The sequence below is a fragment of the Pseudophryne corroboree genome, chromosome 8, assembly GCF_028390025.1.
Source record: "Pseudophryne corroboree isolate aPseCor3 chromosome 8, aPseCor3.hap2, whole genome shotgun sequence".
Classification (NCBI taxonomy): domain Eukaryota; kingdom Metazoa; phylum Chordata; class Amphibia; order Anura; family Myobatrachidae; genus Pseudophryne; species Pseudophryne corroboree.
Window position 1 is genome coordinate 20,026,866 of NC_086451.1, and position 22,879 is coordinate 20,049,744.

The window sequence follows — 22,879 nt, forward strand, 5'->3', positions numbered from 1 at the left end:
TGTGTTTTGGATTCGGGTGTTTTTTTCAAAAAACACTAAAAAACAGCTTAAATCATAAAATTTGGGGGTCATTTTGATCCCAAAGTATTATTAACCTCAAAAACCATAATTTACACTCATTTTCAGTCTATTCTGAATACCTCACACCTCACAATATTATTTTTAGTCCTAAAATTTGCACCGAGGTCACTGTGTGAGTAAGATAAGCGACCCTAGTGGCCGACACAAACACCGGGCCCATCTAGGAGTGGCACTGCAGTGTCACGCAGGATGTCCCTTCCAAAAAACCCTCCCCAAACAGCACATGACGCAAAGAAAAAAAGAGGCGCAATGAGGTAGCTGTGTGAGTAAGATTAGCGACCCTAGTGGCCGACACAAACACCGGGCCCATCTAGGAGTGGCACTGCAGTGTCACGCAGGATGGCCCTTCCAAAAAACCCTCCCCAAACAGCACATGACGCAAAGAAAAAAAGAGGCGCAATGAGGTAGCTGTGTGAGTAAGATTAGCGACCCTAGTGGCCGACACAAACACCGGGCCCATCTAGGAGTGGCACTGCAGTGTCACGCAGGATGTCCCTTCCAAAAAACCCTCCCCAAACAGCACATGACGCAAAGAAAAAAAGAGGCGCAATGAGGTAGCTGTGTGAGTAAGATTAGCGACCCTAGTGGCCGACACAAACACCGGGCCCATCTAGGAGTGGCACTGCAGTGTCACGCAGGATGTCCCTTCCAAAAAACCCTCCCCAAACAGCACATGACGCAAAGAAAAAAAGAGGCGCAATGAGGTAGCTGACTGTGTGAGTAAGATTAGCGACCCTAGTGGCCGACACAAACACCGGGCCCATCTAGGAGTGGCACTGCAGTGTCACGCAGGATGTCCCTTCCAAAAAACCCTCCCCAATCAGCACATGATGCAAAGAAAAAGAAAAGAAAAAAGAGGTGCAAGATGGAATTGTCCTTGGGCCCTCCCACCCACCCTTATGTTGTATAAACAAAACAGGACATGCACACTTTAACCAACCCATCATTTCAGTGACAGGGTCTGCCACACGACTGTGACTGATATGACGGGTTGGTTTGGACCCCCCCCAAAAAAGAAGCAATTAATCTCTCCTTGCACAAACTGGCTCTACAGAGGCAAGATGTCCACCTCATCTTCACCCTCCGATATATCACCGTGTACATGATAGAGATGAGCGCCTGAAATTTTTCGGGTTTTGTGTTTTGGTTTTGGGTTCGGTTCCGCGGCCGTGTTTTGGGTTCGAACGCGTTTTGGCAAAACCTCACCGAATTTTTTTTGTCGGATTCGGGTGTGTTTTGGATTCGGGTGTTTTTTTCAAAAAACACTAAAAAACAGCTTAAATCATAGAATTTGGGGGTCATTTTGATCCCAAAGTATTATTAACCTCAAAAACCATAATTTACACTCATTTTCAGTCTATTCTGAATACCTCACACCTCACAATATTATTTTTAGTCCTAAAATTTGCACCGAGGTCGCTGTGTGAGTAAGATAAGCGACCCTAGTGGCCGACACAAACACCGGGCCCATCTAGGAGTGGCACTGCAGTGTCACGCAGGATGTCCCTTCCAAAAAACCCTCCCCAAACAGCACATGACGCAAAGAAAAAAAGAGGCGCAATGAGGTAGCTGTGTGAGTAAGATTAGCGACCCTAGTGGCCGACACAAACACCGGGCCCATCTAGGAGTGGCACTGCAGTGTCACGCAGGATGGCCCTTCCAAAAAACCCTCCCCAAACAGCACATGACGCAAAGAAAAAAAGAGGCGCAATGAGGTAGCTGTGTGAGTAAGATTAGCGACCCTAGTGGCCGACACAAACACCGGGCCCATCTAGGAGTGGCACTGCAGTGTCACGCAGGATGTCCCTTCCAAAAAACCCTCCCCAAACAGCACATGACGCAAAGAAAAAAAGAGGCTTTTTACTGATATTTGGTGTTTTGGATTTGACATGCTCTGTACTATGACATTGGGCATCGGCCTTGGCAGACGACGTTGCTGGCATTTCATCGTCTCGGCCATGACTAGTGGCAGCAGCTTCAGCACGAGGTGGAAGTGGATCTTGATCTTTCCCTAATTTTGGAACCTCAACATTTTTGTTCTCCATATTTTAATAGGCACAACTAAAAGGCACCTCAGGTAAACAATGGAGATGGATGGATTGGATACTAGTATACAATTATGGACGGGCTGCCGAGTGCCGACACAGAGGTAGCCACAGCCGTGAACTACCGCACTGTACTGTGTCTGCTGCTAATATATAGACTGGTTGATAAAGAGATAGTATACTCGTAACTAGTATGTATGTATAAAGAAAGAAAAAAAAACCACGGTTAGGTGGTATATACAATTATGGACGGGCTGCCGAGTGCCGACACAGAGGTAGCCACAGCCGTGAACTACCGCACTGTACTGTGTCTGCTGCTAATATAGACTGGTTGATAAAGAGATAGTATACTCGTAACTAGTATGTATGTATAAAGAAAGAAAAAAAAACCACGGTTAGGTGGTATATACAATTATGGACGGGCTGCCGAGTGCCGACACAGAGGTAGCCACAGCCGTGAACTACCGCACTGTACTGTGTCTGCTGCTAATATATAGACTGGTTGATAAAGAGATAGTATACTACTAATATTATATATACTGGTGGTCAGGTCACTGGTCACTAGTCACACTGGCAGTGGCACTCCTGCAGCAAAAGTGTGCACTGTTTAATTTTAATATAATATTATGTACTCCTGGCTCCTGCTATAACCTATAACTGGCACTGCAGTAGTGCTCCCCAGTCTCCCCCACAATTATAAGCTGTGTGAGCTGAGCAGTCAGACAGATATATAATATATAGATGATGCAGCACACTGGCCTGAGCCTGAGCAGTGCACACAGATATGGTATGTGACTGACTGAGTCACTGTGTGTATCGCTTTTTTCAGGCAGAGAACGGATATATTAAATAAACTGCACTGTGTGTCTGGTGGTCACTCACTATATAATATATTATGTACTCCTCGCTCCTGCTATAACCTATAACTGGCACTGCAGTAGTGCTCCCCAGTCTCCCCCACAATTATAAGCTGTGTGAGCTGAGCAGTCAGACAGATATATATAATATTATATATAGATAATAGATGATGCAGCACACTGGCCTGAGCCTGAGCAGTGCACACAGATATGGTATGTGACTGAGTCACTGTGTGCTGTGTATCGCTTTTTTCAGGCAGAGAACGGATTATAAATAAAACTGGTGGTCACTGGTCACTATCAGCAAAACTCTGCACTGTACTGAGTACTCCTAATGCTCCCCAAAATTAGTAAATCAAGTGTCTCTCTAATCTATTCTAAACGGAGAGGACGCCAGCCAGGTCCTCTCCCTATCAATCTCAATGCACGTGTGAAAATGGCGGCGACGCGCGGCTCCTTATATAGAATCCGAGTCTCGCGATAGAATCCGAGCCTCGCGAGAATCCGACAGCGTCATGATGACGTTCGGGCGCGCTCGGGTTAACCGAGCAAGGCGGGAAGATCCGAGTCGCTCGGACCCGTGAAAAAAAACATGAAGTTCTGGCGGGTTCGGATTCAGAGAAACCGAACCCGCTCATCTCTATGTACATCCCCCTCCTCACAGATTATCAATTCGTCCCCACTGGAATCCACCATCTCAGCTCCCTGTGTACTTTGTGGAGGCAATTGCTGCTGGTCAATGTCTCCGCGGAGGAATTGATTATAATTCATTTTAATGAACATCATCTTCTCCACATTTTCTGGATGTAACCTCGTACGCCGATTGCTGACAAGGTGAGCGGCGGCACTAAACACTCTTTCGGAGTACACACTTGTGGGAGGGCAACTTAGGTAGAATAAAGCCAGTTTGTGCAAGGGCCTCCAAATTGCCTCTTTTTCCTGCCAGTATAAGTACGGACTGTGTGACGTGCCTACTTGGATGCGGTCACTCATATAATCCTCCACCATTCTATCAATGTTGAGAGAATCATATGCAGTGACAGTAGACGACATGTCCGTAATCGTTGTCAGGTCCTTCAGTCCGGACCAGATGTCAGCATCAGCAGTCGCTCCAGACTGCCCTGCATCACCGCCAGCGGGTGGGCTCGGAATTCTGAGCCTTTTCCTCGCACCCCCAGTTGCGGGAGAATGTGAAGGAGGAGATGTTGACAGGTCGCGTTCCGCTTGACTTGACAATTTTGTCACCAGCAGGTCTTTCAACCCCAGCAGACCTGTGTCTGCCGGAAAGAGAGATCGAAGGTAGGCTTTAAATCTAGGATCGAGCACGGTGGCCAAAATGTAGTGCTCTGATTTCAACAGATTGACCACCCGTGAATCCTTGTTAAGCGAATTAAGGGCTGCATCCACAAGTCCCACATGCCTAGCGGAATCGCTCCCTTTTAGCTCCTTCTTCAATGCCTCCAGCTTCTTCTGCAAAAGCCTGATGAGGGGAATGACCTGACTCAGGCTGGCAGTGTCTGAACTGACTTCACGTGTGGCAAGTTCAAAGGGCATCAGAACCTTGCACAACGTTGAAATCATTCTCCACTGCGCCTGAGACAGGTGCATTCCACCTACTATATCGTGCTCAATTGTATAGGCTTGAATGGCCTTTTGCTGCTCCTCCAACCTCTGAAGCATATAGAGGGTTGAATTCCACCTCGTTACCACTTCTTGCTTCAGATGATGGCAGGGCAGGTTCAGTAGTTTTTGGTGGTGCTCCAGTCTTCTGTACGTGGTGCCTGTACGCCGAAAGTGTCCCGCAATTCTTCTGGCCACCGACAGCATCTCTTGCACGCCCCTGTCGTTTTTAAAAAAATTCTGCACCACCAAATTCAAGGTATGTGCAAAACATGGGACGTGCTGGAATTTGCCCATATTTAATGCACACACAATATTGCTGGCGTTGTCCGATGCCACAAATCCACAGGAGAGTCCAATTGGGGTAAGCCATTCCGCGATGATCTTCCTCAGTTGCCGTAAGAGGTTTTCAGCTGTGTGCGTATTCTGGAAACCGGTGATACAAAGCGTAGCCTGCCTAGGAAAGAGTTGGCGTTTGCGAGATGCTGCTACTGGTGCCGCCGCTGCTGTTCTTGCGGCGGGAGTCCATACATCTACCCAGTGGGCTGTCACAGTCATATAGTCCTGACCCTGCCCTGCTCCACTTGTCCACATGTCCGTGGTTAAGTGGACATTGGGTACAACTGCATTTTTTAGGACACTGGTGAGTCTTTTTCTGACGTCCGTGTACATTCTCGGTATCGCCTGCCTAGAGAAGTGGAACCTAGATGGTATTTGGTAACGGGGGCACACTGCCTCAATAAATTGTCTAGTTCCCTGTGAACTAACGGCGGATACCGGACGCACGTCTAACACCAACATAGTTGTCAAGGCCTCAGTTATCCGCTTTGCAGTAGGATGACTGCTGTGATATTTCATCTTCCTCGCAAAGGACTGTTGAACAGTCAATTGCTTACTGGAAGTAGTACAAGTGGGCTTACGACTTCCCCTCTGGGATGACCATCGACTCCCAGCGGCAACAACAGCAGCGCCAGCAGCAGTAGGCGTTACACGCAAGGATGCATCGGAGGAATCCCAGGCAGGAGAGGACTCGTCAGAATTGCCAGTGACATGGCCTGCAGGACTATTGGCATTCCTGGGGAAGGAGGAAATTGACACTGAGGGAGTTGGTGGGGTGGTTTGCGTGAGCTTGGTTACAAGAGGAAGGGATTTACTGGTCAGTGGACTGCTTCCGCTGTCACCCAAAGTTTTTGAACTTGTCACTGACTTATTATGAATGCGCTGCAGGTGACGTATAAGGGAGGATGTTCCGAGGTGGTTAACGTCCTTACCCCTACTTATTACAGCTTGACAAAGGGAACACACGGCTTGACACCTGTTGTCCGCATTTCTGGTGAAATACCTCCACACCGAAGAGCTGATTTTTTTGGTATTTTCACCTGGCATGTCAACGGCCATATTCCTCCCACGGACAACAGGTGTCTCCCCGGGTGCCTGACTTAAACAAACCACCTCACCATCAGAATCCTCCTGGTCAATTTCCTCCCCAGCGCCAGCAACACCCATATCCTCATCCTGGTGTACTTCAACACTGACATCTTCAATCTGACTATCAGGAACTGGACTGCGGGTGCTCCTTCCAGCACTTGCAGGGGGCGTGCAAATGGTGGAAGGCGCATGCTCTTCACGTCCAGTGTTGGGAAGGTCAGGCATCGCAACCGACACAATTGGACTCTCCTTGTGGATTTGGGATTTCGAAGAATGCACAGTTCTTTGCTGTGCTGCTTTTGCCAGCTTGAGTCTTTTCATTTTTCTAGCGAGAGGCTGAGTGCTTCCATCCTCATGTGAAGCTGAACCACTAGCCATGAACATAGGCCAGGGCCTCAGCCGTTCCTTGCCACTCCGTGTGGTAAATGGCATATTGGCAAGTTTACGCTTCTCCTCCGACAATTTTATTTTAGGTTTTGGAGTCCTTTTTTTACTGATATTTGGTGTTTTGGATTTGACATGCTCTGTACTATGACATTGGGCATCGGCCTTGGCAGACGACGTTGCTGGCATTTCATCGTCTCGGCCATGACTAGTGGCAGCAGCTTCAGCACGAGGTGTAAGTGGATCTTGATCTTTCCCTAATTTTGGAACCTCAACATTTTTGTTCTCCATATTTTAATAGGCACAACTAAAAGGCACCTCAGGTAAACAATGGAGATGGATGGATTGGATACTAGTATACAATTATGGACGGGCTGCCGAGTGCCGACACAGAGGTAGCCACAGCCGTGAACTACCGCACTGTACTGTGTCTGCTGCTAATATATAGACTGGTTGATAAAGAGATAGTATACTCGTAACTAGTATGTATGTATAAAGAAAGAAAAAAAAACCACGGTTAGGTGGTATATACAATTATGGACGGGCTGCCGAGTGCCGACACAGAGGTAGCCACAGCCGTGAACTACCGCACTGTACTGTGTCTGCTGCTAATATATAGACTGGTTGATAAAGAGATAGTATACTCGTAACTAGTATGTATGTATAAAGAAAGAAAAAAAAACCACGGTTAGGTGGTATATACAATTATGGACGGGCTGCCGAGTGCCGACACAGAGGTAGCCACAGCCGTGAACTACCGCACTGTACTGTGTCTGCTGCTAATATATAGACTGGTTGATAAAGAGATAGTATACTCGTAACTAGTATGTATGTATAAAGAAAGAAAAAAAAACCACGGTTAGGTGGTATATACAATTATGGACGGGCTGCCGAGTGCCGACACAGAGGTAGCCACAGCCGTGAACTACCGCACTGTACTGTGTCTGCTGCTAATATATAGACTGGTTGATAAAGAGATAGTATACTCGTAACTAGTATGTATGTATAAAGAAAGAAAAAAAAACCACGGTTAGGTGGTATATACAATTATGGACGGGCTGCCGAGTGCCGACACAGAGGTAGCCACAGCCGTGAACTACCGCACTGTACTGTGTCTGCTGCTAATATATAGACTGGTTGATAAAGAGATAGTATACTCGTAACTAGTATGTATGTATAAAGAAAGAAAAAAAAAACCACGGTTAGGTGGTATATACAATTATGGACGGGCTGCCGAGTGCCGACACAGAGGTAGCCACAGCCGTGAACTACCGCACTGTACTGTGTCTGCTGCTAATATATAGACTGGTTGATAAAGAGATAGTATACTCGTAACTAGTATGTATGTATAAAGAAAGAAAAAAAAACCACGGTTAGGTGGTATATACAATTATGGACGGGCTGCCGAGTGCCGACACAGAGGTAGCCACAGCCGTGAACTACCGCACTGTACTGCGTCTGCTGCTAATATATAGACTGGTTGATAAAGAGATAGTATACTCGTAACTAGTATGTATGTATAAAGAAAGAAAAAAAAACCACGGTTAGGTGGTATATACAATTATGGACGGGCTGCCGAGTGCCGACACAGAGGTAGCCACAGCCGTGAACTACCGCACTGTACTGTGTCTGCTGCTAATATATAGACTGGTTGATAAAGAGATAGTATACTCGTAACTAGTATGTATGTATAAAGAAAGAAAAAAAAACCACGGTTAGGTGGTATATACAATTATGGACGGGCTGCCGAGTGCCGACACAGAGGTAGCCACAGCCGTGAACTACCGCACTGTACTGTGTCTGCTGCTAATATAGACTGGTTGATAAAGAGATAGTATACTCGTAACTAGTATGTATGTATAAAGAAAGAAAAAAAAACCACGGTTAGGTGGTATATACAATTATGGACGGGCTGCCGAGTGCCGACACAGAGGTAGCCACAGCCGTGAACTACCGCACTGTACTGTGTCTGCTGCTAATATATAGACTGGTTGATAAAGAGATAGTATACTCGTAACTAGTATGTATGTATAAAGAAAGAAAAAAAAACCACGGTTAGGTGGTATATACAATTATGGACGGGCTGCCGAGTGCCGACACAGAGGTAGCCACAGCCGTGAACTACCGCACTGTACTGTGTCTGCTGCTAATATAGACTGGTTGATAAAGAGATAGTATACTCGTAACTAGTATGTATGTATAAAGAAAGAAAAAAAAACCACGGTTAGGTGGTATATACAATTATGGACGGGCTGCCGAGTGCCGACACAGAGGTAGCCACAGCCGTGAACTACCGCACTGTACTGTGTCTGCTGCTAATATAGACTGGTTGATAAAGAGATAGTATACTCGTAACTAGTATGTATGTATAAAGAAAGAAAAAAAAACCACGGTTAGGTGGTATATACAATTATGGACGGGCTGCCGAGTGCCGACACAGAGGTAGCCACAGCCGTGAACTACCGCACTGTACTGTGTCTGCTGCTAATATATAGACTGGTTGATAAAGAGATAGTATACTCGTAACTAGTATGTATGTATAAAGAAAGGAAAAAAAAACACGGTTAGGTGGTATATACAATTATGGACGGGCTGCCGAGTGCCGACACAGAGGTAGCCACAGCCGTGAACTACCGCACTGTACTGTGTCTGCTGCTAATATAGACTGGTTGATAAAGAGATAGTATACTCGTAACTAGTATGTATGTATAAAGAAAGAAAAAAAAACCACGGTTAGGTGGTATATACAATTATGGACGGGCTGCCGAGTGCCGACACAGAGGTAGCCACAGCCGTGAACTACCGCACTGTACTGTGTCTGCTGCTAATATATAGACTGGTTGATAAAGAGATAGTATACTACTAATATTATATATACTGGTGGTCAGGTCACTGGTCACTAGTCACACTGGCAGTGGCACTCCTGCAGCAAAAGTGTGCACTGTTTAATTTTAATATAATATTATGTACTCCTGGCTCCTGCTATAACCTATAACTGGCACTGCAGTAGTGCTCCCCAGTCTCCCCCACAATTATAAGCTGTGTGAGCTGAGCAGTCAGACAGATATATAATATATATAGATGATGCAGCACACTGGCCTGAGCCTGAGCAGTGCACACAGATATGGTATGTGACTGACTGAGTCACTGTGTGTATCGCTTTTTTCAGGCAGAGAACGGATATATTAAATAAACTGCACTGTGTGTCTGGTGGTCACTCACTATATAATATATTATGTACTCCTCGCTCCTGCTATAACCTATAACTGGCACTGCAGTAGTGCTCCCCAGTCTCCCCCACAATTATAAGCTGTGTGAGCTGAGCAGTCAGACAGATATATATAATATTATATATAGATAATAGATGATGCAGCACACTGGCCTGAGCCTGAGCAGTGCACACAGATATGGTATGTGACTGAGTCACTGTGTGCTGTGTATCGCTTTTTTCAGGCAGAGAACGGATTATAAATAAAACTGGTGGTCACTGGTCACTATCAGCAAAACTCTGCACTGTACTGAGTACTCCTAATGCTCCCCAAAATTAGTAAATCAAGTGTCTCTCTAATCTATTCTAAACGGAGAGGACGCCAGCCACGTCCTCTCCCTATCAATCTCAATGCACGTGTGAAAATGGCGGCGACGCGCGGCTCCTTATATAGAATCCGAGTCTCGCGATAGAATCCGAGCCTCGCGAGAATCCGACAGCGTCATGATGACGTTCGGGCGCGCTCGGGTTAACCGAGCAAGGCGGGAAGATCCGAGTCGCTCGGACCCGTGAAAAAAAACATGAAGTTCTGGCGGGTTCGGATTCAGAGAAACCGAACCCGCTCATCTCTAGCATATTTATCAATCTTTTATCAACTTAAATAATGTGAAAAAAATAGGCGTTTCACCTCTTTCACATTATTTTGGTTGCACATAAGTTTAGGAAAGGAATTTTGGAGAATTTGTAAAACTCTCCTCCATGCCCTAAAAATCTCATCAGCTCTGCATGCTGACCGCTCATACCTCTGATGGGAAATGCTGTCAGCCAGAGCCGGATTAAGCCTTGGGGGTGCCCGGGGCACTTAAGACAGGGGGCCCCGAAGGAAGGTGGGGGATGTATATTAAATTGTGCTTACCTCCCAACATGACACATTCCACGTGAGACACAATGGGGCAGATGTATTAACCTGGAGAAGGCATAAGGAAGTGATAAACCAGTGATAAGTGCAAGGTGATACACGCACCAGCCAATCAGCTCCAATATGTAAATTAACAGTTAGGAGCTGATTGGCTGGTGCGTGTATCACCTTGCACTCATCACGGGTTTATCACTTCCTTATGCCTTCTCCAGGTTAATACATCTGCCCCAATGTTCTCTACCTGGATGTCCCACTTATATATGATTGGTGTTAACCTGTATTAAACTATGTAATTGATAAGAAAGGTGCTTCAACACAGGTGTTTGAAGTCATAAATTAAGAAGGAAGTCCGGGTAGAGAGCATTTTGTCCGTCCTGGAATGAGTCATGGTGGGAGGTATAGGTTGTGTATATTAAATTTAAAACAGTGGTGTATATTAGTTTTAACTAATAGTTTAATAATGCCTGGGTACTGTTTATAGCTCCACCTAATTGAAAGACAACTATTTTATAAACTTTTCTTAACCTAATACTAATACATCTTAACCTTAAAATATACATAGAAAAATAAGAAAATGTATCTCATTAGCAGCAGCCTCTGTACTACTTACACACTGGGACAGGACTCGGGAGGACTTTGTATGTGTGTCTCTATCTCTAGAGCCAAATGGTTTAGCTGCATAACAGTTTTAACATGACTCAGACACCCAGACGGGGAGGAGGAGAAGCTGGGATTCATGTGTCACTTACACTCTCCACCCTCCTATCTCTCATCTGTCAGAAAGCTCTGTCGATAGCACATGAAATATGATATTTTTGTGTCTCTGACTGCACTGCATACTATCCTGCTCGTATTCTCGCTTCTGATTCTGCTGCTGCTTAAGAGGGAAAGCTAGTGATGTCAGTGTGCTCTGGCCAGGGGGCCCCCTGACAAAGGGGGGCCCGGGGTAGAGAATGCCCTGCATCCCCTCTTTAATCTGGCTATGCTGTCAGCCCAGATGTAACAAACCTCAACTGTTAAATGTTTTTGGCCCAAGCACTTCTAAACTAACGCCATCTTCAGACCTGACAGGTACAGCAGAGCCTGGAGCCAACGTCTGTGACCACCCTGTATCTGATAGGAAACACGCTGTATGCAGAAAGAACATAAAAAGTTCTAATAGAATATACATAATACAAAGCTACCTGCACCCAGGGATCTCTGATCAGTGACCTGCTATTGTAATCCGATCAGCTGATCTGTGTGATCTGCCAGCCCAGGACATGCAGTGCAGCTCAGCCAATCACACAGCTCAGCTGATCAGGTTAGCAGCAACTCACCAATCAGAGATCCCTGTGTGCAGATAAGCTTTTTCTCATTTATATTCTGTTATAAACATTTATTTTCTTTATGCATTACTGTGTCGCTACATGTTCTGTCTCCAGACTCTGCACTGCCTTACTGGGTATGTGTAGATTATTGCCCCAGCAAGTGAAGGCTTCAATTATGGCAAAGCCAGATGCGGACACATTGCTGGGACACAGCTTCTCACACGCACTGTGAAGGGTTAACTCTTCTGTGCTTTGTAAATATTACTTTTTATATGATCAATTTCCTTATAATAGTTACAGTGTAAAAGTGAATATTTCTATTTCCCTAGTGAAGGGTTAAAACATGCTATATGAACTCTTATGTGTTTGCATGGATGCGTGCTGCCCTGTGCTAGGTGCCTTTGTCTCTCATACAGATACCAGGCCTGTGTGGGTCTGGCATCCAAGGTCAGTTCCATACCAGATGAAACTCGTTCTTTCTACCCAAATATACTGTGTTACAAAAACTTTGTTAAATGTTTGAGAAACTTGTAGAAAACCCATATATGGACATCCGCCTTTTTCTGTTCTGCCTGGTAACTATTAACGAACCAATGGGAGTGTAACGACATGTCAGTTACACCCATATGCATTGTCATATATACTTTTGTTAACTTCATAATAAACAGTGTGAATTTTTACTGCTTGTGTTGTGCATGTACCTTGTGGTTAAAGTTTACACTCCAGACGTCTAAGAGGCCATCACATCGAGGGTTAAGGTATAAGGGCAAATCCTTTCAGCTGGGGGCTATGTCCGGAATTCAGTGATCGTCCCTGAATGGTAAAAATAGAGAATTTATTGTCTGTCTTTGCCATACAGGATTGCGGTCATACACGGAAGCTGAATCCGTGTCAGTGTTCCGGGAACACGTGACAAGGTAATATTTAAGTCCGGGACTTAATATTACGAAGTTTTATGTAAAAGCATAAAACAGGTATCAGGGATACCATAGAATCTTTAATGTCTGGGACTTAAAGATACGTCTGAGAAAGGACCAGGCGTCCAAGCGCAATTCTCCAAAGACGTCAGTATCTGGGATACTTAAAAAAAAAATAGACCTGGGGTCTATACATAACGTAGATTATACCTCGATCTGATCGTCTATATATATATTCTTGTATGTTGTAGTGAGATAAGTTCTTATATTTGGTTCAGACGGCTGGTAAGTTTTCGTCTGCCAGATATCTTTACTCAAACACTTTTCTTGCTTCCTGTTTAAAACGCTGTATTTTTCTGACATCTTGTACGAATGGTAAGCGTACCCGTCAAAAGATTTCATGTTCTCATTATACAGATAATATTGTGATATTGTCAATGACTAATTAACTGGTGTTAGCTAATGCATGCATAGAAAGTTTTTGTAAATTGCATTTTTTGTTGTGAAATTGCATAGAAGGTTTTTTTTTTTTTGTAAACTGCATTTTTGTTGTGATATTGCATAGACAGTTGTTGTAAGTTGTTGTGGAAATTGCGTAGAAAGCTGGTGTAGATTGCATTTACTATGGGAGGGGGTCAGAGTAAGACAGTCATTTATACTCCACCTTTACCAGGGGAGACATGTAAGGAGTATGTTGCTCGTAACTCCACCACAGATTATTATTTAGTTAACCCATGGGTGGATAATTTAGCGGGATGGACAGAGAAAGCAGGACAGGACCCATTCCTACGGGAAGGCAGTAATTACCCTTTCTATATGGAGATTTAAGAAAAAATGTCAGTTTAGCACAGAAGCGAAACTGCAGAGAACTGTAAATCTTTTAAAATCCCTCTCGCCTCCCCCCCTTGCATTCCAATGTATCCTGCGCTCAGAGACACAAATCTCTTGGCAGCAGTAACCCTTTCACACTAGATGGGATCGCCTCCAACTTCACTGCTGGAGGGTGCGTCCACTAGCTCTATCCCTAGCACCAATAACCCAGAGTTTAGATAATAGTAAAACACTGTCCCAAGCCCACCATTACCCTCGATGGCTGTATATCTTATTTGCGCAAAGCTTGCAAAGGACGCAGCTATACACATATGAAGGAGGTCTTTAAAACCCGTGCTCCTTTGCCTGTGCTTTTTTTTTGCCTGTCGCTGTGGCTTGTAAACAGAAACCTTCATAGTCTGTTACTGCGTTTTGGAAAAGGTTTAAGGACTGCTGGACAGATGACGCTGGCTTACCTTTGCTTAACTCAGAAAGCTTACTCATTTCCCCACCCACTCATGCCTATCAGAGCTCCGGACGCTTTGACAGACAGAGCCAACCCCGCAGTCAGGGAAGATTCCAAAGACCCCGCGCACTGACGGGGCCCGGAGGAGGGTATCCCAGCCTTTATTCAACTCTCCCGTCATAGTAAAGATTCACCTCTGCTGCCACTTATTATAAATGGAAGTAAAATTCCCTTTTTAGTGGACAGCGGTGCAACAACCAGTGTTTTGTGTTCTGACTTATGTAGTATCCCCTCTCACCAGAAAAGATAGAAGGTCTCCGCCCCATGATACAGCAATTCTTACAACAGGGTATTCTCAGACATATTGTATCACCATACTGTACTCCTGTGAACCCTGTTGCCAAAGCTGATGGTAGTATAAGATTTGTACAGGATCACAGAGCGATCAATCAGTTAATTGTCCCAATTGCACCAATTGTTCCAGATGTAAACTCACTCATTTCTGCAATCCCTGCAGATGCTGCGTTCTTCTCTGTAATTGATTTGAAGAATGCCTTTTTTTCAGCATACCTGTAGATTCACAGACACAATTACTTTTTGCCTTTTCTTTTGAGGGTAAACAACTTACCTGGTGCAGATTATTGACGCACCTGTTGTCTCCAGGCCACATTGAGGCCCTGGCAACCTCACCATGGTTCAGTCCTGCTACAGTATGCAGATGATCTGCTGCTCTGTAGTAAAACTGAGGAGGCCTGCCGAGAGGATGGTGTTTCATTACTAAACTGGCTTTGTGAATGTGGACACAAGGTGTCCAAAATAAAAATGCAATGGTGTAAAAAGCATGTTGATTACTTAGGTTTTGTGCTCACTCAGGGAGAGAGGAAAGTCAGTCCACAGCGCATACAGTCTGTATTGGGCCTGGTCACCCCAACTACCCAGAAGGAACTACTGTCCTTCCTGGGTATGGTAAATTACTGCAGACAGTGGATATCTGATTGCTCCTATTACGATAACATTTTGAGACAAGCCACACTGAAGGACAAACCTAAAACTGTACAATGGTCACAAGAAATGTTAACTGCATATGAAAGTTTAAAATGTATGTTGATAAAAAGTCCGGCACTTGGCCTCCCCAATTATGTACTACCTTTCCATCTATATGCAAGGGACAATTGTAAAACCATGGCGGGGGTGCTCACACAGTTTCATGGAGGGAAGTTGCGCCCCGTGGCATTTTTTTCCAAAGTCATGCCAGTGTCTGTGCAAGGTATGCCTGCCTGCCTCAGGGCTTTGGCAGCCTGTGCAATGGTTGCAGAAATGGCCACTACCCTCACTTTGGGCCACATCACAGTACTCCACACCACACATGATGTCCTGGCAATACTTAAAGGCTTACACACACAGCACATGTCAGCACAACGCCTTAGTGGATATGAAGTACTCCTTTTGAGTAACCCTACCCTTACCATTAAGTACACTGCTAGTTCTTCTGGCCCTGCACCCATTCTCAATGCCCTTTTAGGCTTGAAAGGTCCCGAGGATGAACCACCTGACCTACATGACTGTGCTGCTTCCATTGAAGCTGAAACTTCTCCCAGACTTGACATGTCTCCCGTTCCCATACCAGGCGCAGACGTAGTTTTTGTTGACGGCTCATGTAGTAGGCCCAATGACAATACATACCAGGCTGGCTATGCCATTGTCACCCTCCCTGATACTGTGTTGGAAACCCTACCAATACCTTATCAGTCCGCGCAAGCTGCAGAACTCGTTGCACTCACTAGAGCATGTCCCTCCCTTGACAACGTCCATCTGCTCACTCAACTTCAAGCTGCTGCGACTAATGCTGATCTCTCCGACTGGACTTACCCAATTCTGCAGAAAAAATCCTAAATCAGGATTAATCTGCAAAGAGGGGAAACCCTGTATACCCCAGTCCAGTGCCCCTTTGCTCGTTGCCCAGTGCCGTGGTGTTGGTCACCGTGGTGAAGCCACAACACTCCTCCTACTAACCAATGATTTTTATGTTACTAATGCCAAATCACTTGTGGACCAGTATGTTAGCAGATGCATCACTTGCCTCAGGAACAACCCTAATAAAGCTAAACACCAGCATCTTGAATACCCCACAAAAGACTCTAGGTTACTCCCCATTTGAAATACTAATGGGCAGACCCTTTTCCTACACCCTGGGCTAAGAAACCACTAGTAATACAGGAAGGAGATCTAGAACTCATCAGAGAAGAGTATGTCAGGTCCCTGATAACAAAACTGAATGAAATTGAACATGAGGTTGTTTGTAAAAACCCTTTTGAATCCACAGGAACCTACACACCCCTTTAAAGTCAGAGACAGAGTCGTGGTGAAGGTGCTCCCCAGGAACAAGAGCCCAGGAGACTTCACCTATGGTCCAGAGACAGAGGTCGTAGCAGTTACCCGGACAGCAGTCCTGACAGAGGAAAGTCCTGCCTGGATCCATGCATCCCGAGTAAAAAAGGTTCCTAGACCAGACCTAGAGAGGGAAGCAAGTGATTCCAGTGAGGTACGAACCGGGGCAGACAGCCCTGACCTCCCACCTAGCGAAGAAAGAAGAACAGAAGAAGATGAGGAACCTGTCCCCTATCTTTATCCTGGGGACTACCTTGATAGCCCTACTGGCCCTCACTCACCACACAATATGTGAGGTTGATATTACACACACTAATGGGATCCCCACCTTGTGGTATAATTCCTCTAACACACACGTAGCCACATATATCCTTGACTATTTTATGTTATATACAACAAAGAAGGAAATCAGGAATGTCTGAGACAGTATATATTTGTGTTACTGACGAATGGTACTATGACATTAGATATTATGGATCTAATTGTAATTCCTGGGAATATGTGGGGTGGAATACAGGAGTAGATTGGAAATATGGCCCATCATTTGCAAAAAAAAATAGATGGAGCAAATATGGAGTACCCCTACTTTCTAGACTATCCATTCATAAGATGGATGAAGGCCCAAATTCATACAGGTTTAGACTAAACATAGTGAACCCTAGCAGAAGCGACAATGAGACTTATGTACTTGGTATATGGTGGCAAGCAGGGTACTATAGTGCAAGGCAAATGTTTTATTTGTGGGACATGTATAAAAACCCAAAACAAACCTTTAAAGCCCCATATTGCCACTTCTAAAGATATGGTGGCTATTACTAACCCTACCTTTGAAGACACCCTAGCTATTGAAACTGGTTTCCCTGACATTAATTTTTGGTTGGAGTGGATGAAGTATAGTGCTAACAAACACAATAAAAGCAACTGTTATGTCTGTGGCAAATCTAGGCCCCACCTAGGTACAGTGCCCCTTAATATACCCCTAGAACAGGAAAATTGTTTTTTTTTCAGCCTTTTTAATGACACCAAAACAAATGACAGTCAGTGCGAAATGTGGAAAAGGGAATATCCCATATTGTCAAAAAATCCCAACCCAGGAAGCACCATAACTATATATCCTGGAAACTACACTTGTTATACATCTAACACCACCACAGGGAGAAATTTAAAAACCTTCCCACCAGGGTATTGTGCAAATAAGCATATTCATACTTGTAACTTTAATTCTTGTAGGCATTATAGTTTATTGTGTAATCCCCTGTGGAAAGAAACTTACCTCCAAAGGCATTGATAAGGCCCTGATGTACTATGATATAACCACCAGTCCTGTCACCTCCTCTGATAGTAAGGGACCCGACGATTATGTCCAATATCTCAAGAACTGGAGGAACAAGAAAGGAGCCTCACTCAAGAATCATGTCATATAATAATCATGATTCTAAGAGGGGATTGAAGGGTTAACTCTTCTGTGCTTTGTAAATATTACTTTTTATATGATCAATTTCCTTATAATAGTTACAGTGTAAAAGTGAATATTTCTATTTCCCTAGTGAAGGGTTAAAACATGCTATATGAACTCTTATGTGTTTGCATGGATGCGTGCTGCCCTGTGCTAGGTGCCTTTGTCTCTCATACAGATACCAGGCCTGTGTGGGTCTGGCATCCAAGGTCAGTTCCATACCAGATGAAACTCGTTCTTTCTACCCAAATATACTGTGTTACAAAAACTTTGTTAAATGTTTGAGAAACTTGTAGAAAACCCATATATGGACATCCGCCTTTTTCTGTTCTGCCTGGTAACTATTAACGAACCAATGGGAGTGTAACGACATGTCAGTTACACCCATATGCATTGTCATATATACTTTTGTTAACTTCATAATAAACAGTGTGAATTTTTACTGCTTGTGTTGTGCATGTACCTTGTGGTTAAAGTTTACACTCCAGACGTCTAAGAGGCCATCACATCGAGGGTTAAGGTATAAGGGCAAATCCTTTCAGCCTGTCCCTCACCTTTATATGATAGATCCCTGTGATAATAATGAATATCACATTATCGCAGCTAAATCATATATAAAATGTGAATTCTGGTAAGTATGAGCCATCTTTCTGCCACTCTATCTTATCTCTCAGAAACAGAGCTGGTAATATTACATAGGGAGAGGCGGCGCAGGATATGAGCTCATCTCCCAGCGCCGCCTCCACCCCCGCCCCTGCTGCTGCTGCACCCCCCTGCTGCTATGGCAACTGACCCGGTATATTGCCGGGTCAGAAAGCCAGCACAGCAGAGCAGATGCCGGATCCCACCTGGTAAGGACACGTTTCTCTTACCGGGTGGGATCCGGCATTTGCGATCTGAAAGCGGTATAACTGCACTGTTACAGAACAGGAAACACAGTGACAAGAGGAGTCAGATTCCTTCTCACAAGAGCTTACAATCTAATTAGACAAGCACAATCACAGCAATCTGTATCACATCGCAGGTTACCTTTTTCTCCTTGTAGCCCTGGAGTTCCTGGATCTCCTGCATCACAATGACATATAACAATGAGAAGTGACACTTGTACTGTACATATACCAGTCTCTATGCTGCTGTATATGAGGGGGGGTCACATCACACTCACTACTCACTCACACTCCCGGACCATGTACTGTACATATACCAGTCTCTATGCTGCTGTATATGAGGGGGGGTCACATCACACTCACTACTCACTCACACTCCCGGACCATGTACTGTACATATACCAGTCTCTATGCTGCTGTATATGGGGGGGGGGTCACATCACACTCACTACTCACTCACACTCCCGAACCATGTACTGTACATATACCAGTCTCTATGCTGCTGTATATGGGGGGGGGGGGGGTCACATCACACTCACTACTCACTCACACTCCCGGACCATGTACTGTACATATACCAGTCTCTATGCTGCTGTATATGAGGGGGGGTCACATCACACTCACTACTCACTCACACTCCCGGACCATGTACTGTACATATACCAGTCTCTATGCTGCTGTATATGAGGGGGGGTCACATCACACTCACTACTCACTCACACTCCCGAACCATGTACTGTACATATACCAGTCTCTATGCTGCTGTATATGAGGGGGGGGGGGGGGGTCACATCACACTCACTACTCACTCACACTCCCGAACCATGTACTGTACATATACCAGTCTCTATGCTGCTGTATATGATGGGGGGGGGGTCACATCACACTCACTACTCACTCACACTCCCGGACCATGTACTGTACATATACCAGTCTCTATGCTGCTGTATATGAGGGGGGGTCACATCACACTCACTACTCACTCACACTCCCGGACCATGTACTGTACATATACCAGTCTCTATGCTGCTGTATATGAGGGGGGGTCACATCACACTCACTACTCAGTCACACTCCCGGACCATGTACTGTACATATACCAGTCTCTATGCTGCTGTATATGGGGGGGGGGTCACATCACACTCACTACTCACTCACACTCCCGGACCATGTACTGTACATATACCAGTCTCTATGCTGCTGTATATGAGGGGGGGTCACATCACACTCACTACTCAGTCACACTCCCGGACCATGTACTGTTCATATACCAGTCTCTATGCTGCTGTATATGAGGGGGGGTCACATCACACTCACTACTCAGTCACACTCCCGGACCATGTACTGTTCATATACCAGTCTCTATGCTGCTGTATATAATGGGGGGGTCACATCACACTCACTACTCACTCACACTCCCGGATCATGTACTGTACATATACCAGTCTCTATGCTGCTGTATATGAGGGGGGGTCCTCACATCACACTCACTACTCACTCACACTCCCGGACCATGTACTGTACATATACCAGTCTCTATGCTGCTGTATATGAGGGGGGGTCACATCACACTCACTGCTCACTCACACTCCCGGACCATGTACTGTACATATACCAGTCTCTATGCTGCTGTATATGAGGGGGGGTCACATCACACTCACTACTCAGTCACACTCCCGGACCATGTACTGTACATATACCAGTCTCTATGCTGCTGTATATGGGGGGGGGGTCACATCACACTCACTACTCAGTCACACTCCCGGACCATGTACTGTACATATACCAGTCTCTATGCTGCTGTATATGAGGGGGGGGGGGGGGTCACATCACACTCACTACTCACTCACACTCCCGGACCATGTACTGTACATATACCAGTCTCTATGCTGCTGTATATGAGGGGGGGTCACATCACACTCACTACTCACTCACACTCCCGGACCATGTACTGTACATATACCAGTCTCTATGCTGCTGTATATGAGGGGGGGGGGGGGGGGTCACATCACACTCACTACTCACTCACACTCCCGGACCATGTACTGTACATATACCAGTCTCTATGCTGCTGTATATGAGGGGGGGTCACATCACACTCACTACTCACTCACACTCCCGGACCATGTACTGTACATATACCAGTCTCTATGCTGCTGTATATGAGGGGGGGTCACATCACACTCACTACTCACTCACACTCCCGAACCATGTACTGTACATATACCAGTCTCTATGCTGCTGTATATGAGGGGGGGTCACATCACACTCACTACTCAGTCACACTCCCGGACCATGTACTGTACATATACCAGTCTCTATGCTGCTGTATATGAGGGGGGGTCACATCACACTCACTACTCACTCACACTCCCGGACCATGTACTGTACATATACCAGTCTCTATGCTGCTGTATATGAGGGGGGGTCACATCACACTCACTACTCACTCACACTCCCGAACCATCTACTGTACATATACCAGTCTCTATGTTGCTGTATATGAGGGGGGGGTCACATCACACTCACTACTCACTCCTCACTCACACTCCCGGACCATGTACTGTACATATACCAGTCTCTATGCTGCTGTATATGAAGGGGGGGAGGGGGGGGTCACATCACACTCACTTCTCACTCACACTCCCGGATCATGTACTGTGCATATACCAGTCTCTATGCTGCTGTATATGAGGGGGGGTCACATCACACTCACTACTCACTCACACTCCCGAACCATGTACTGTACATATACCAGTCTCTATGCTGCTGTATATGAGGGGGGGGGGGGGGGGGGGGGGTCACATCACACTCACTACTCACTCACACTCCCGGACCATGTACTGTACATATACCAGTCTCTATGCTGCTGTATATGGGGGGGGGGTCACATCACACTCACTACTCACTCACACTCCCGAACCATCTACTGTACATATACCAGTCTCTATGCTGCTGTATATGAGGGGGGGGGGGTCACATCACACTCACTACTCACTCACTCTCCCGGACCATGTACTGTACATATACCAGTCTCTATGCTGCTGTATATGAGGGGGGGGGTCACATCACACTCACTACTCACTCACACTCCCGGACCATGTACTGTACATATACCAGTCTCTATGCTGCTGTATATGAGGGGGGGGGGGGGGGGTCACATCACACTCACTACTCACTCACACTCCCGGACCATGTACTGTACATATACCAGTCTCTATGCTGCTGTATATGGGGGGGGACATCACACTCACTACTCACTCACACTCCCGGACCATGTACTGTACATATACCAGTCTCTATGCTGCTGTATATGAGGGGGGGGGGGGGTCACATCACACTCACTACTCACTCACACTCCCGGACCATGTACTGTACATATACCAGTCTCTTTGCTGCTGTATATAAGGGGGGGGGGGGGGGGGGGTCACATCACACTCACTACTCACTCACACTCCCGGACCATGTACTGTACATATACCAGTCTCTATGCTGCTGTATATGAGGGGGGGGGGGGGGGGGGGGGGGTCACATCACACTCACTACTCACTCACACTCCCGGACCATGTACTGTACATATACCAGTCTCTATGCTGCTGTATATGGGGGGGACATCACACTCACTACTCACTCACACTCCCGGACCATGTACTGTACATATACCAGTCTCTATGCTGCTGTATATGAGGGGGGGGGGGGGGGTCACATCACACTCACTACTCACTCACACTCCCGGACCATGTACTGTACATATACCAGTCTCTATGCTGCTGTATATGGGGGGGACATCACACTCACTACTCACTCACACTCCCGGACCATGTACTGTACATATACCAGTCTCTATGCTGCTGTATATGAGGGGGGGGGGGGGGGTGTCACATCACACTCACTACTCAGTCACACTCCCGGACCATGTACTGTACATATACCAGTCTATATGCTGCTGTATATGAGGGGGGGTCACATCATACTCACTACTCAGTCACACTCCCGGACCATGTACTGTACATATACCAGTCTCTATGCTGCTGTATATGAGGGGGTGTCACATCACACTCACTACTCAGTCACACTCCCGGACCATGTACTGTACATATACC

The 22,879-nt window shown here is 45.8% G+C and overlaps 1 protein-coding gene across 4 annotated transcripts in view; it reads right to left on the reverse strand.

Moving 5' to 3' along the window:
* The window catches only part of LOC134948168 (ficolin-2-like), a 625,934-nt gene that overhangs the window by 572,185 nt on the left and 30,870 nt on the right, over window positions 1-22,879 (reverse strand). For all 4 annotated transcript variants that reach the window (XM_063935996.1, XM_063935993.1, XM_063935995.1 and 1 more), the window contains exons 4-5: window positions 18,919-18,954; window positions 17,707-17,811 (exon numbers count right to left, since the gene is read on the reverse strand). In XM_063935996.1, coding sequence (XP_063792066.1) covers window positions 17,707-17,811; window positions 18,919-18,954 — 141 coding nt within the window. The remainder of the gene's footprint in view (window positions 1-17,706; window positions 17,812-18,918; window positions 18,955-22,879) is intronic.